This window comes from Balearica regulorum, chromosome 3 (assembly GCF_011004875.1).
Source record: "Balearica regulorum gibbericeps isolate bBalReg1 chromosome 3, bBalReg1.pri, whole genome shotgun sequence".
In the NCBI taxonomy this organism is placed as follows: Eukaryota; Metazoa; Chordata; class Aves; order Gruiformes; family Gruidae; genus Balearica; species Balearica regulorum.
The window spans coordinates 90483909-90499242 of NC_046186.1; the positions used below are offsets into that span (position 1 = coordinate 90483909).

The 15334-nt window shown below is 37.1% G+C and overlaps 1 protein-coding gene across 4 annotated transcripts in view; it reads right to left on the minus strand.

Annotated features, from left to right (window-relative positions):
• RMDN2 (regulator of microtubule dynamics 2) overlaps nt 1–15334 on the minus strand; it is a 52795-nt gene that overhangs the window by 31824 nt on the left and 5637 nt on the right. For all 4 annotated transcript variants that reach the window (XR_012834631.1, XM_075748889.1, XM_075748890.1 and 1 more), the window contains 3 exons: nt 9076–9265; nt 8013–8115; nt 5902–5962 (listed from right to left, as the gene is read on the minus strand). Coding sequence is in view for 3 of the 4 variants with exons in the window: in XM_075748889.1 (XP_075605004.1) it covers nt 5902–5962; nt 8013–8115; nt 9076–9265 (354 nt within the window). In the remaining variant the exon portion in view is untranslated. The remainder of the gene's footprint in view (nt 1–5901; nt 5963–8012; nt 8116–9075; nt 9266–15334) is intronic.

Sequence of the window (15334 nt, forward strand, 5' to 3'; positions counted from 1 at the left end):
CTAAATGAGGCACGTGCTGTATGACTCCTATCAGCGGCTAAGCTCTATAGAGTAACCCAAACCTAATGGCAGCACTATGTTTGTGGCAAACAAACCAAAGTTCAATGCAAAGAACGATCTTTCTAAGTAAATGTCATGAACACTGACCACATCGAGTAACTCTTCTGTTCTTTGCAAAACCTGTAACAAATCCTCCTCAGCAAAAAAAAGAGGTGCGGGGTTCTGGGCAACAGCTGAGAAGCATTCTGGACCTCTTCCAAACTCATGAAGAAAAAACAGCAATAAAACTCCCCAAACACAAAAACTCACTTGTTCTGCAAAATAACTTAAAAGTGATTGTTTCGTTTCAAATAAAATCACTACTAACGTGCTTCTACATTTTGTGTTTTCTGTAATCGTAAAGTTGTAAAGCAGTGCCATCTGAAGCAACTATAGCATTGAACTGTTCGCATAGCACTTCCAATTAAATTCTGGATGATTAGATGCTCCATGGTCCAAGATGAGCTGTGAGGATTCACAGCTATCATTTGGGAATCATTGACCCACAAAAGGATTTTGTTTGAGGCTTGCAAAAAAAAGACGACCTGCAACTGGCTGATGCCAACTTTTGCATGTGAGTTCCTTCACAACTTGTGTAATTGACACCAGCTGAAGAAAGCAACAAGTCACTTAGAATATTTACTCTGCCTGTCTTTAGGGTGGTCACACAAATAAGAAAAGGTTACAGCTATGTTTTTCCTTTCCAGTATTTCCATTTACTTCAGTTTTTTAGAAGTTACCATTCAAAAAATCTGAAAGTTTTTTGATCTCACTGGCAACTACAATATTAAGTATGATCACATGTTTTCAAAAATCTGGATTCAAATATGAAAATTATTTGCAGCTGAAAAAGTCCATTACCAAAACCAACTGACTACTTCAAGATATTTTGCTCTGTTCTTTCTGCATATATTTTATCAAATTTAATTTCAGGATGAATATTGGTTACTTGTCAGTGTTCTGATCAGTAAGTTGGCCAGTTTTATTTTGGATATAGTTTATGATACAGTTTTATAAAAAAAATAGGTGACCTACTAAGAAGATTTATGGCATTCTTTTGGTTTTAACTGAAATAAATATGAAAAGTAAGGCAAGACAGCTGAACTCTAGGCTTACATCAGCAAGAGTTTGCTCATGAGACCATTCCACTAAATTCTCCTGGTGGAGACAAAAGATACATTCTATTTCCCAGACAGCTTATAGCAGTTCCACAAAACAGGAAAACCCCTGCTCTGGAAGAGGGAAGTTTTTGCCAGCATAAGTCCATCTACACTAGGGCTTTACCGGAACAGTTATGTCAGTCAGGGTGTGACAAAACACATTTATGTGGCAAACAGAGCTTTCAAGCAGTAGAGATAAGCTTCCAAAAGAAATTTTCAGAGGTCTATAGCCCTAATCCTTCCTTGACAGACATGGTACACATTTCTAATGAAGAAAATTAAACCATTAAAAAGTGCCATGTTATAAAAAGTTCTAGAGAAGAATATTGTCTAGAGACAATATTCAAAAGCACAGCAGCAAATGACCCTTTTTGATGCAGTGGAAAGGCAGGAAATAGTTTTACACACCAATTCAGCTCCACTGAGGTGTTCTCTATCGACTTAAAAATCCAAAAGTAATTGAACCTTAAAGGGAAAATGAGAGCACACGGCTAAGCTAGGGATATTGGATTGGTATTAAAGTTATATATATATCTCTCAGAACCAGATGGCATATTTAAAGGTATATCTATCAGAAATGCTAAATACAAACTGATTTTCAACTCACAAGAGACATAGGAGGCAATAAGAAGAGGTTCTATAAATACAGCAGGAGGAAAAGAAACATAAATGAAAGTACAGAACCATTGGCAATGAGGAAAAAAATGACAAAAGATGAAACCAACAAGGCTGAATTCAATTTCTTCTTCACTTATATTTCCCCTACCCTCCAAGGGTTAACTGTAATTGGAGAGCAAGGAAACGGACCAGAAAAAGAATAGACCTATCATTTAATCCTCGCTCATTTAGAAAGCCATAATATATTAAACAGTTTAAGAGCACATTAGAAATAATGCATGAGTCGACAATATACATAGCAGCTATACCAAATGTGAGTTAAAACCTCAGTTGTGCTGATAAGAAATATCAAAACCCCTCAAAAATAAGGAAGTACAGATTAGTAAGAAATCAACCAAAACTTTCCTTAGGCAAGGTCAGACAGCTAGCTTCCTCATCAGCAGCTACTACAGAATGAGATAAGCTTACATGAAAAATGAGAAAAGTCTCTAACAAACAGATGGGCTTATATTACACAGACTAAGATTATTTACCTTATACGGCTTAGGAAAACTCTATGTTGGCGGCGAGATGAATAGGAAGGATTTTGGTCTGAGACAGCATTGCTTTCACACTGAGCTTGCATTCACGCTGAGCTTCTCATCTGTGTATCTAATCTCCTGTTACAGTCAATGAAGACGCTGTTCAATTCACAGGATCCCTGCTTGGACACAGATGCCTACTGCCACTGGAGATGCCCCAGGGTTTCCCACTGCTTCTAGCTGCTGACCCAGAAGGGTACAGATCCTCAAAGGTCCTGTGTGATATCTGCTGTGCCATGCAAATATCCTGGCACACATTAAATGGCACATGTTGCATATTAAATGTTAATTCTCCATCCCCTGTAAGTGGAGGACAAGACCTTCACTCACATGTAGACATATAATGGAGACAGTACATTTAGGTGTCAATCTGGAGTTGGGTACAGCCCTTCTTCTCTGACCTTAGGTAAAACTGGTACACCATTCTTCTTTAAGTGACCACCTGCTAGTCATCCTACTATTTCTGTATAAATACTTGTTCTATTTTTTCTTTTATGTTTTTTTTTCCTCTCTTATTATTCTTTTTTAACCTATGGATTTCATCTTACTTTCACATATTATTGCTTCATGCCTTAATTATTGCACTGTTTTCTGTTCACACACAGTCTTATCTATTTATTATTTTAGGCAAAATTATGTTTGCATACAACTTTGAGAGCACAGTTTCTACAGGGAAGATTCCCCGAAATCTTATTTCCTGTTCACAGGGATTAACATGTAAAATAATGTTTAGATTAACTGGATAAATGTGCATCAGCCAGACTGAAACAATCCAGACTACCAAAATATCCTAGGTAATGTGGAAAGTCCAGCAGAAGGGGAAAAGCAATCGTAGTTGCTATCTACAAAAAGGGAAAGTGAAAGTGGAAGAGGCAGAGGTTACAGACAAACCAGCCTAACCTGAAAGCATTCCAGGACAAATTATTCTGTAAGTGCAGAAGCATACAAAACAGTTAACAAACAGTATCAAACAAAACCATATTTTTTTTTCTGAGAAGGTAAACAAGTCTGGAATATTAGAGGAATGCAACAAATGGGATATAGCTTGACCTTAATGTGGTGTTTGACTTTGTCCTACCTGATGTTCCTCAAAATCTAAGCTTGGAAATATCATTTAGATTAAATCACCTGTAGATGGCTGCAGAACCAGGTTCATGTGAACCTGAACATCATTATAGGTGTTCCACAAAGTTTTCTTTTAAAATAAAATTGTAATCCGGGAGAGGATGGAAGCATTTACAAACCTAAATGGCCTCAATAAACCTGAGAAGTGGTCTGAAATCAACATAAAATCAATGAAATGTGCATAATGTGCTCTACTAAGGAAGAAGAAATGTACAGTAGCAATATAAGTCCATCTGGTTAAGCAGCAGCACAGCAGAAAAGGATCTACTGGAACCACAGACTGAACAACTAGTTGGCAGGCTAGACAAAAGCATACAAATGTCTGTCTGGAGCATGGAAGTCCATTCTGCCCAGTATTCAGAGTCTCAGTTAGAGTGGCATAACCAGTATGGGGCATTACACTTTAAAAATTATGCATCAAGTCAGAAAGACTTCAGAAAAGAAAGACAAGCAGATAAAATACTCAGAAAAAAAGTATACCAAACCATTCAGATTTGTGGTGTCCATCTACATCACTAGAAAGCCACCAGTTCAACAGTAACTGATAAAACCCTCACATTCACTCAGAGTCCAGATACAAAAAGGATGAAAACTGTAAACCATATAGAAATCCATTGCCTGTTACAAGAACATGCTTACAAAACATAAGATTTTCCTCTTAAACCTCTCAAATAGTCTTTCTGAGCTAACCTCTGGAACACATCTCCTTGCACTCATAATTCTTCCCTTGCTAGATGTGCCTGCCAGTCCAGGATCTCACACCTGGACAGGCAGACCACCTACATCTGCCTGAACAACGTGTAAGCTTTTATCAACACAGTTTCTGCCAGTGAAATTGTATTTATACTGGGAGATTTTCCTGGTCTTGTGGGCTGGGTAGGAACGGAGGGAGAAATTCACAGCAGAAATGGCTGTGAATTGTTTTCAGCAGGTGTTCAAGCTATATAGGCTTCAAATCACCTTGCACTGAGGAGTGATGCTCCAATGACCCTCTTCTGTTAGTTTTGCTGCCATAGTAGCAACCTGCTGCTGACGGGAATTAACAAGCAGTTGGTAAGGCCAAAAACAAAGGCTCCTATGCCACGTTATAGCTGCCTGGGGCCCAGGCTTCACCTCCCGGCACGCATCATCATTACTTCCAAGACATCAGAAAGAGCAAATGCAAACCTGTCTGTGACAGTGCAGCTTAGTCACGATGCCCACAGCACCCCATTGTTACAAAGTGGGTGCCTGGATCACTAGTTGTTATAAACAGAAGGAAAAAAAAGAACCATAGAAATATGGCAACACTCACAGGAACACAGTGTGGAGCAATAACATAGCCATCTTTGAAGTTTAGGAGAGAGAGACCAAGCCAGAGAGTTACCTAATTAAATGAAAACACCTGTGTCTAATCAAGTATCTAAACCTGAGCTAGTGGACATGTGGTCTCTCTATTGGCAACAGAGATGTTGTCAGCTGAACCTCAGAAGAAATTCATCTCACTCTAATGCAGATGGGCAAAATGGACTCAGATGAACTCTACTCCAGAAGTGGCTACTTCTTTTTAGATTGTGAAGCCTGGGAGAAAAGGATTTGGTTTAGATATGTAAAAGTTAAGTGAAATCCTACCCTACATGTGTAATGACAGTATTAATGAAGAACATAGAAATGAAAATGGAAAGTAAAAGCTAACAGTATTAGAAAAGAAATCAGTAGCTTATTAAAATTGATTAATAAAATCATACGGTGAGGAACTATCAGCTAGAAGTCAGCAGAATTATCTTTTACCTGATAATGTTGATTTGATAAAAAATATTTATATTTGCAAAGAGTTTGTTAATCCTGGCAAGGTCTACAAAATTAATCCAGGTGCCAAGCGTGGAGGAAAATGATATGATAAAAGAAAAACTGAGAAGTTAATTGAAACTTCCATAGTCCTCTCATTGTCTAATTAATGATTAGAGTTTAGATTATTACAAGAAAAAAAAAAACAAACGACAAAATACAAGGTCAAATGACATTATTTTGCCAAGTATTGAAAGAGAAGGTAAATGGAAAACTATGGCTTCTCTGAGCAATAATACACTGTTTTAAGCAAATACTCCCTTCTACATTTCATGGTACGTACTGAAGTATGGTTATTGAGTTGTTTCACATGCTATAGTAAATGCTTCACAGAATACTTCAACGTAATTTTTAGCTGCAACCGATGAGTTTGAGTTCCATAAAACTATGAAAAGATACTAATGAATAATTTATGAAGTTGATGTCATACTGCAGCATGATAAATGTAACCTACTGTGGGCACTATGTAGTGCCAAAAATAGATAGGATTTTTTGTTAGATTTGATAAATACATATAACTTTGCAAGAAATGCACACTTTCTCAAACTTACCACTGGTGACTTTCAGCACTCCTGGCATCCAGCTGAACAGCCTTCTCAGCTTTAATCTTTCCTGTATATGGAATACAATATATTGAAGGATTTATTGTACTCTTCCACATTTTAGGCAACTCACAAGAACAAAGCAACCTGATATACTCCAGCTGCAAAGAAAAAATTGCTTCCTGCTCTTGTAAACATCTAGATGGGCAATATAACATCCTTTACATCATTTACATACCCATACATACATATATAAAAATGGGTGCAATTTTAATATTTTCTCTTAAAATCCAGTTCAGATGGAGCTAAATCAGGGAAGGATTGGACTGCCAATGGAGGCGATGTTGCGTGTAAGACTGAAGACTCTCAAAAGCAGGCTAGAGAAGCACCTGTCACAAGAACCAGAAAAGCTGTTTCCTGCCTTGGGTACAGGAAAGAACTAGTTGAAGTTCCTTTCCAGCACAAAGACTTCCATTAAGTTCCACTTTTAACTGAATAAAGATGACAGTAGGTGATTTGATCAAACCCACGCTCCCAGTAAGAAGTTCAGAGGAGATGCTTGCTGTTTGCAAAGTCTCAGCTGCAACCAATTAAGCCACACTGACATTTCTGTATTGCAAGTTAACTTCATAAAAACAAAGAACAGCATACACAGTCCTCCAACCCAGTGGAATGAAAAAAACCCACAAAACTACTGCCAGCTCCCCCACAGTCTCAATCCCTCGGCACCACTTCCAAAAACTGAGATGAAAAAGGCTGCCGCCACCCACCACTTCATGAGAATACGCCAAACTAGGCTGGTTACTCAACACCTAAGACCCAATTTCATTCCATCATTCTTTATCTCTGCTTGTCTTTTGCTATGCCATTATCTTTCATCAGCTGAGGTTACATGTAGTCACTGGTAAAAGCAAAGGATCCAACAACAGAGTTTACTGTTGTAATTTAGTTTGTGTCATAATCCTCACTGCACTGGGTGATTTCCATACAAAGAAGCCAAGTTGCTAATAAAGCAAAGATTGTATCAATTAAGTAGCTAAGACAGTGCAAGTGTTCATGAGTATTTAAATGGCAAAAGGATAAGGACAAGGACCTTGGACAAGCTGAGGCTGGCTATGGAATATGTAATGACAGCACAAAGGTATGACAAAGGGCAGGCAAAACTGCTTTGTCAGTGACGTTGTCACTGGTAACAGAACAAAAAGTAGAAAATGGGAAAAGAGTCACAAAAGACAAAATAACCTGAACTTGGAATACACTTACAAAATCTGAATTTGGTGCAGCAAAAAAGGGGGAGGCAACGGAGAAACAAAGGAGAGAGAGGAGTATTCTCAGATACAGGCAAAAGGACTATTGCAAGAACAGTGTGTTGACTGGAGGAGAGTGACACAGGTAGAAAAGATGTAGGGTTTATTGTAATAAAGAGAAGAAGGTCCAAAACAAAAAGGGAAATGTAAACTGTACCTCTAGCCAACATGCATCCAGACAGTGAAACAAAGGGCAATGCTTTTAAAAGCAACAAAGAAAAAGTGCTGTGAAGAAGAAAATCAGAACCTTGTTGAGGTTAAGCTGTCAAACAGGACACATGGGGAGAGGTGCCTGAAAGCAGCATCAATTGTCACACATGACCTCTGTTTCTGGTCAACCGGTTTTCCAGATTCACAAAGTTTCATCCCCACCATCACTACAAAAGAGGCTGCGGATATGCAGGAGTGCTCCTTTGCCACAGGAAAGCAGAAAAATAAATTCTGACTTTGTCTTGGCATTTACTTATTCCTCTCACTCTCCCAAAGATGTAATTAAGAAACTGCGCTGACAGCATCTGTCTTTTCTCACATTCTGTATCCATCTGATTCTCAACAAAATACAGGATTTTAAGGCACCATCCAGAGTCAACAACCTTCAGCTGTGACCCACAATACTACTACTTCATCAATTTTGGATTTCTCCAGTGAGGAAAGAATGGACTGAAGTTGTATACTGTGGCAGTTTATTGCACAAAACATTATTATTACAGTACAAATACTCCCATTTATTGGATTGGAAATCTTAACCAAAATTCAAAGCATGTTTGACTACATTCAGATGGCATTCTACACAAACATTTTTCCTCTGCTTACCATCAGTAACATATTTCCTCTTCTCCTCAGCATCAGTAGTCATCTCAAAAAGATCTCCATAAGCACGTGCAAGTCTCCAAAGAAAGTCCACACAGTTTTCATACTGAAAGTAGAGGACAGCTGGGTAACTAAACTGATCAGAATGTGATTTAAACAGTTTTCTTTCATAATGCTTAAAGTGGGTTATCGGAACATGGCATAAATTTTTGGTTATTTTGCATCCTTCTATACTAGTTTTTGTTTATGTGAAAACCAGATGACCAATTTTTCATGACCAAAGGAGATGACAGCTTTCGGAAATACCCTGGGCTGTCTAAAGAGGTTTTATTTCATAAATCAGTTTTAAAGTTCTTTTATTAGAAAAAATAAAAAGGTAATCCAGTAAAGCAAAAACAGACCCCTGAATGATGTGATGCGTACTTTCTTTAGGTATGCCATAAGCACCGCACTCACTCACTAGTAGTATCTCATCTACCTTCCTGGGTATTTCAATATGTAAATGAAAATATAATCACAACTAATGTTTGCCAAACCAGAAGAAACTGTTACACTGAACTAAGCACTGCACACCAAACCACTTTGAAATTTTATCTGGAGTTACATATGTGCATAGTAAAGTCAAAGGAAAAATTTACATGAAGTATACCAGAAAGGTATAAGCAGACTACCGTAGTTTGATTTCTTAAGAACGCTTGGTCTGGTTACTACTGAATTCCACAGGACTTTCTCACATAGACCATTCTAAAAGCAGCAAAAGTAACTATCATTTACATAGAAAAAGCCCATGATCTTTTTTTGCCGCATGCAAGAATACATACATCAAACAAAGCCGCAAAGTTATCGAGTCTGGATGGGATATAAAATAATAAAACTCCCATGCCCACCCAACATGAATATTGACACCACCTTGAAATATTTCTATTTCACTGTATTTTAAAAATACGCCTAAAATTTCATCTTCCATGAAGATGTGTGCATTTTAATGTTTGTATTAAGGAAGTTCTCAAAAGCAGTGTAAAGCATAAGTTAATAGCAACATAACATTAAGTTTACCCATTAATACCTTGTCATCTTTTTCAAGCAGCAGTCTGAAGGCCTCTTTTTTATCATCTTCTGAACCCTTGTGCAAATTGTCCACCTGCTGTAAAAGACTAAATAAGCCTTCTTCTGATTTCACAATGGCATTGGGTGATTTCATCCATCCCTCTTCTTCCTCAGAGTCTCCTTCAGAATCAGTATGAGCTGTAAGATAACTAAAATCACAGAAAATAATAGCCATCTTTTCTAAAAATATTGGTATTGTTAAATTCTAATGCAAAAATTTCAGAGCACAATTTCTTCCAGTTGTCTAACCTTAAAGGATTTTTTATTCATGATATCAAGCCTATTATTACTATAAAACCTGTATCTTCAAAGGGACACCACAATCATATTCCAAACATAACAGGCAAGTAATTACACTGTCCTGCTGCCTAATACTGCATTAAAAAATGCAGATACATATTAGAAACACATGTATCCTTGTGTTTCAAATGCAGAACACCTTAAATCATTAACATGTACTAAGACATGCTCTGTAACTCTGAATAGGCCTCTTCAACTCTTTACCTCAATTTTCCTATTTTTTTAAATAGGAATGAGATTCCTAACCAAAACATAAATGCTATAAAAATCACATATACAACGCTTTGTGAAACACCTGTAAGATCTAAATATAAGCAATAACATCACTGTTATCAATTCCTTTACTTATTTCTTTTGCACATCTTGAAGGTCAGAATATCTGAAACTGGGAAAGAGCTTGTATTAATTCATTATGCTTAGTGTACAAGTACTCAGCACAAGGCAGTCAAGGACAAAGAAATATTTCCAAAAGCCATAAATACCATGCAGAGATAAGCAGCTGGCCTTACTGTCCAAAGTGCTGAGCATATGTTAGGGTCTTCCAATTTCATATCGGAGCAGCTGAATGGCACTATTTTTAAAAAATAGCTTTTTGCTTATGTACTAAAAATGGACAGAAAAGCCTAATCTTCTCCATTTCCACTTTTGAAAATATTGTTCTGATGAGAAAAAATAATGTACAAGAGCTAGCTGCCAGGTTCAGAGATTTTTTTAAATAGTAACTATGAACAGAAAAAGCATGAAATGTATTATACACATTAAGCAACTGAATAATCTAAATAGGCCATGACAGTCAAAATATATTTTTTTTTTTTTTCCCAGAAATATAACCAGTACAGAATGTTAGCAATATAAATGGAGGTTAAGAGTCATGGCTTTTAAATATTCTGTTTTCGATATGCTGCTTTCAGAAGTGACCAGAACTAAAACATGAGCAGATGCACTTACATCCTGTAAATGAACAAGTACAACTGCTTATCAAGCTACAGAAGTGTTAGATATGGCATGACAGTTTTACTGCAAAATTAGCCTGGTAATATGGGAAAGAGGAGTCAAAAATACATTTGGATAAAACAATACAAACATAAACCATGTGTACATGTTCAAACTGAAAACCAACATGGAACAGAGCAGAGATGGGAAACTTCATAGATTCCTACAGATTTGTTTTACATAATCTTGATGATGCTGAAGTTGATGACATATCCTATGTTGTATCCTGCAGTCTTTATTTGTAAGTCACCAAATGTTTATTCTGGGTTTCTGAAGCATCTTTAAAAACACAGCATCTTGTTCTTCCATAGTTATTTTGAAACAGGAGCTACATCATATATATGCTGCATTTGCAAGAGCACTAACTTGACCAGAAGTGCAAGGGATTTGGTGGGAGGGGGGCAATCTTTTAGCTCCAATACACAATCCAATGATGTGAAGTATGTAACACATGTGAAGTATATTACCTTTCCTCACATTATTTGGATGCCCCCCTCCCCCCTCCAATTAAAAGATACATGCAGTGAGGGTTTGTGCAATTACTGACCTAAAATAAGGTAACTAACAACTAAGCAGTGAAGGCAATTTCAAATTTCCATACAACACTGCAACTCTAACACTCCTTAGTTACAGGAATTTGGGCACTGCATCAAATGCTACCTAAGCAGGTAGATATGAAAGTAGGGAATCAGTGTTTGGAAGTCAATGTTGATGTTGTCATCTTTATCTTTGCTGAATAAACATCTGCTAAAATGTCTATGATCACTACTGTTCCAATGCTAGAAAACAGACAAAAGTGATTATTAGAAAATGTTACTCTCCCAGCAAAAATATAAAGACCAAGGTTGGACTGACAGCCAAGCCCTGTCACTCCAAACAAGCCCAGCAGATATTTCCAGCAGCACTGTATCAAACTGTCATGGCCAAACTTCAAATTGAGGCCAAACATTAAATTCATATGACATCAGATAAGTCATATGAGAATAATCATGGAGAGACTCAAATGGAAAAAGTATGAAGTAGGTCACTATCTAACAGATGATGTGAAGCCATAAGGAGCTAATTATAAAATATCATGGAACAATAATCTTTTAAGATCAGACCATACTGCACCAAGCCTTTCCTCATCCCACCTCTCCTACAGAAACATGATCTCCAGGCCACAATTGTGCTGAGAAACAGCAGAGAGGACAGATCATTTCTCCCTCACTCACTTGAACCTCCACTGTCCTGGGAAATTCTCTCCTACCTCCTCTATTTATCTGCTTTATGAATCCTCAAAGAATTTAAATGTGGAGCAGACCATCTTAAATCTTGATGAGAATGCCATAAATTTCATTTACTTGTTGATTGCATGCTTTAAAGAAGGCAAAACAATACATATAAAACAACCTGTGGGAAGTGAAAAACACAATAGTGAGTAACTTTTTCCAGTGTAAGGCAATGCCAGTAATTCCCAGGTACTGCAACAAACCATACAACCCTGTGCCTGCTGACATAGATAAGAAGACACTGAGCTATACACTAAGGGGGCAGAGCTTCTACAGAACCAACAGAGAAGAATGCCATTCTCAAATGCAAGAAGCAAAATGTTAAAATCTTCTCCAAGTTTGATTAGAAGTGAATAGTGTTTTTCATGAGAAGGACAGAAATTAAATGTCCTGATACCAAAATGTCCAAGGGAGTGCAAACAACTGCCAGTGCTTAAGATTTGGCACGCTAGCTACCCCTGAGATGCATTTTTTTCCTCAGCAAAGTAATTTCATAGTGTCATCAGAGGATCCTCTCTTCCTTGTCTCTTCCTCTTTGGCTCCAGAGCTGACACTGCTGCCTCCCAGCATTTCCCACAGGAAAAGCACCATGGTGACAGTCAAGGGCTTCATGACTTATTTGTGATGAGTTCCCACCTCACTAGACACACACCCCAGGCAAACTCCCACAATGCTCAGGAGTCATGGGGGTAAAATGACAGCAAGGTAATTTAGTTAAGTATAAACCATTAAATATCACTTTAACCATTTTGGCAAACTAGGCATAAAGAATGTTTTTCTGTTTTGTTTCTGATAACATTCATTTTCTTACTAGCTCTCTGTTCAATCCTTATCATAGCTGAAACGTTTTAATGAAAACATATTAGGAAGACAATAGAAACTTTTAAAAAATAAACAGTTAGGATTTTTCCTAACAAGTTGCCTAAGCTGTACTTTACCAATATGAACTGAAGCCAGTTTTTTTTACAAGATAAGAAGTCCTTCCAACTACTTAAGGAGAAGAGTGTAACATATATTATTGATATAAAACTACGATAAGAAGAGCTTGATAACTGATTTCCACAAAGTAGATAGCAGGCTTATACATCTACTCATTCTAGAAAAGCATGTTACAAAAAGCAATACTATTAAAAAAAAAAAAAATCAGTACTAACACAAACAGAAGTGGAGATTCTTTTTAACACAGTTTTAAAACTACAAGAGTCTAAGGGTTGATGACAGTAATCCAAAAGGAAAATTAACAAAAAATGAGGAGAGTCAGTATGGTTTATTTTACAAATATTTCATGTAACAACACTGACATCTGCAATTTTACCTGCTGTTTTCCTGCAAGAGGTTCTAGCAGATGATAAATAAAAAAGTGAGTATTTACATGTGATAAACACAATGACCAATACTTGAGAAAATGGAAGAACTTTAAAAATGTCTACAGTCAGTACCAACTTGTTTTCACCTTTATTACCAACAGATTTTATTTAAAAGAGAAAAACAGTGATAAGAATGTGAAGAGCAATGATCAACCAACAGGACTCAGTTGGATCACAAAGGACTGTTCAAAGTTCAAAGAACAAATGGAAACTGTGCCGGAGACTCACCGCACTGTGGTTATGCTGTTCAGTAAATCCAGGCTCCTAGTACTGCATTAAAAAACCCCTGAGCTACACGGCATAAAGCACCACTGTGGTATAAACTCACTTTGTTGGTTCAAAAATTGTGTTGGATTGCCTGTAAATTGGCAGACACTGGGCCTAACCAGGTATCAGCTGTTCACAACATTTCAGCTTTTAGACAGACAAATATCATCTGTTGTCTTCCTGCCAACTTAAAAAAAATCACACGCTGACACAAACACTGTCTCATCCACTCCAGCTAATTCAATAGAAAGGTGATTATATGTCACAGACTGATCTGGATCAAATTCGCACTGTATAACACAGCAGAGTGCACATCCATCAGTAATGATAAGCGGCCTTCGAGGAAAATTTGGCAAACCAGATTCAGATTAGCCGAGGGTTGCATTGAAAACAAATGGGCAGCAAAAATAAATTAAGAAATGAACAAATTATAAGTGAAGTGATACTCAGAAGCAGACAAGGGAAATGTTTCTTCCTGCTGAATATTTAAACTATTTCAAGGAACAACTACAAATAAAACATCTGTAGGAAAAGATTTACTGTGGTGAGTCTTTCTGGTGACTGATGCCAAATGTAATTTGAAAAGCCTGGATGCCAGACCAGCCGAAGACTGGTGCCAAACATGACAGTGATGTCAGTGGTTCATCACTGCTGTATCAGGGAAGAAACAGCTTTAAAAGCACAAAGAGGACACTTTGTTGACATGCACCATCCCAGGTGATCATCTAGACACAATTTATTGTATTTGTAAAGGAATGAGTGCTTGTTACACATTCTCAAATGTTAATGATTGAGGTTTTCACTAGTAAATGATGGAAACAGAAACAAACTCTTAAGAATAGAATACAGAAAAGCACAGACTAGAAAACGTAGGCTCTTTAGCATTCTGTCCATGTCCCATCCATTCAGTTACCTTCTATTCAGGCTACCTGCTATTATCTTAAAATATATCTCATTTATTAAAAAGCATGTGATATTTTTCCACTTAGAGAAGTGCATAATTTTTGAAAGGCAAAATACAAAGCTTCTCTTCCCAAGGTGCTGAATATCAAAAGTGACATGGAGAATATGACCAGAGCAGATCAGAGCAGTGAGGACCATACCAAAGACTGCCAGCTTCAAATAGTTTATGGAAAAAATGAGTAGCATTAAAAGCTTTTCTGGAAGAAGTTTACAAATCTGAAACCAATGTAGTCGTCCAGCACAAGTCCATAAAACTCTTCAGATTACTTCATCTGTCAATTCCCAGCATCTACCCATTTGTCAGTTAAAACCAAAGTGCTTAACACAAGCAAATCCTATCTTCTAGATCATGAAAACACTGCTGAGGCAGTGAAACATGTTGCATGCACTTTAGATAGAATACAGAAAGTGAAAAAATGTTTAATCTGTAACAAAGAGAAAAATCATTTCTCTAGTGCACAAACTAGCAATTGAATGCCTTATTGTGTGTAAAATTGTGTGTATACTCTTCTGTAAAAAGAACAGTATAAAACAATGCACATGGTGTTATACCTACAGCACATGAAGTGGTGATGCACATTAACCGGAAAAACAGTATGTTGTTATTGTCTCTCATGGCAAGTTCTCACAGAATATGTACCACTGTCATTATAGTTACATAAGGCGTCAGAAAAAGCTATATACTTTGCAAACGTACACACATTAGGGTTAACAATCTATTTCCATTTGCAAAGGGAAGGAAAAAATACAGAAAGAAAATTACTTAAATGAAAAAAATCTTAAATTTAGAGAAAATATGCAAAACAAGCATGTCAAGTACAAGGCATTGGTAGGGGAAAAAACCAAAAGGGATTAAAAAATAGCATTGGAAAAGCACATAACCAAATGACTAACACTATCTATAACCTTGAATTATCCTCCTTCCTTCCAACTGTACACAAACACTTGTTAGAGAAGGCCTCTCTTAAGGACACAGTCAAAGCTCATGCACGCTATAATCACTTGTATTGGATCATCTCATCAGCCTTGTCGTCACACAGAAGAACCTGAACAGACA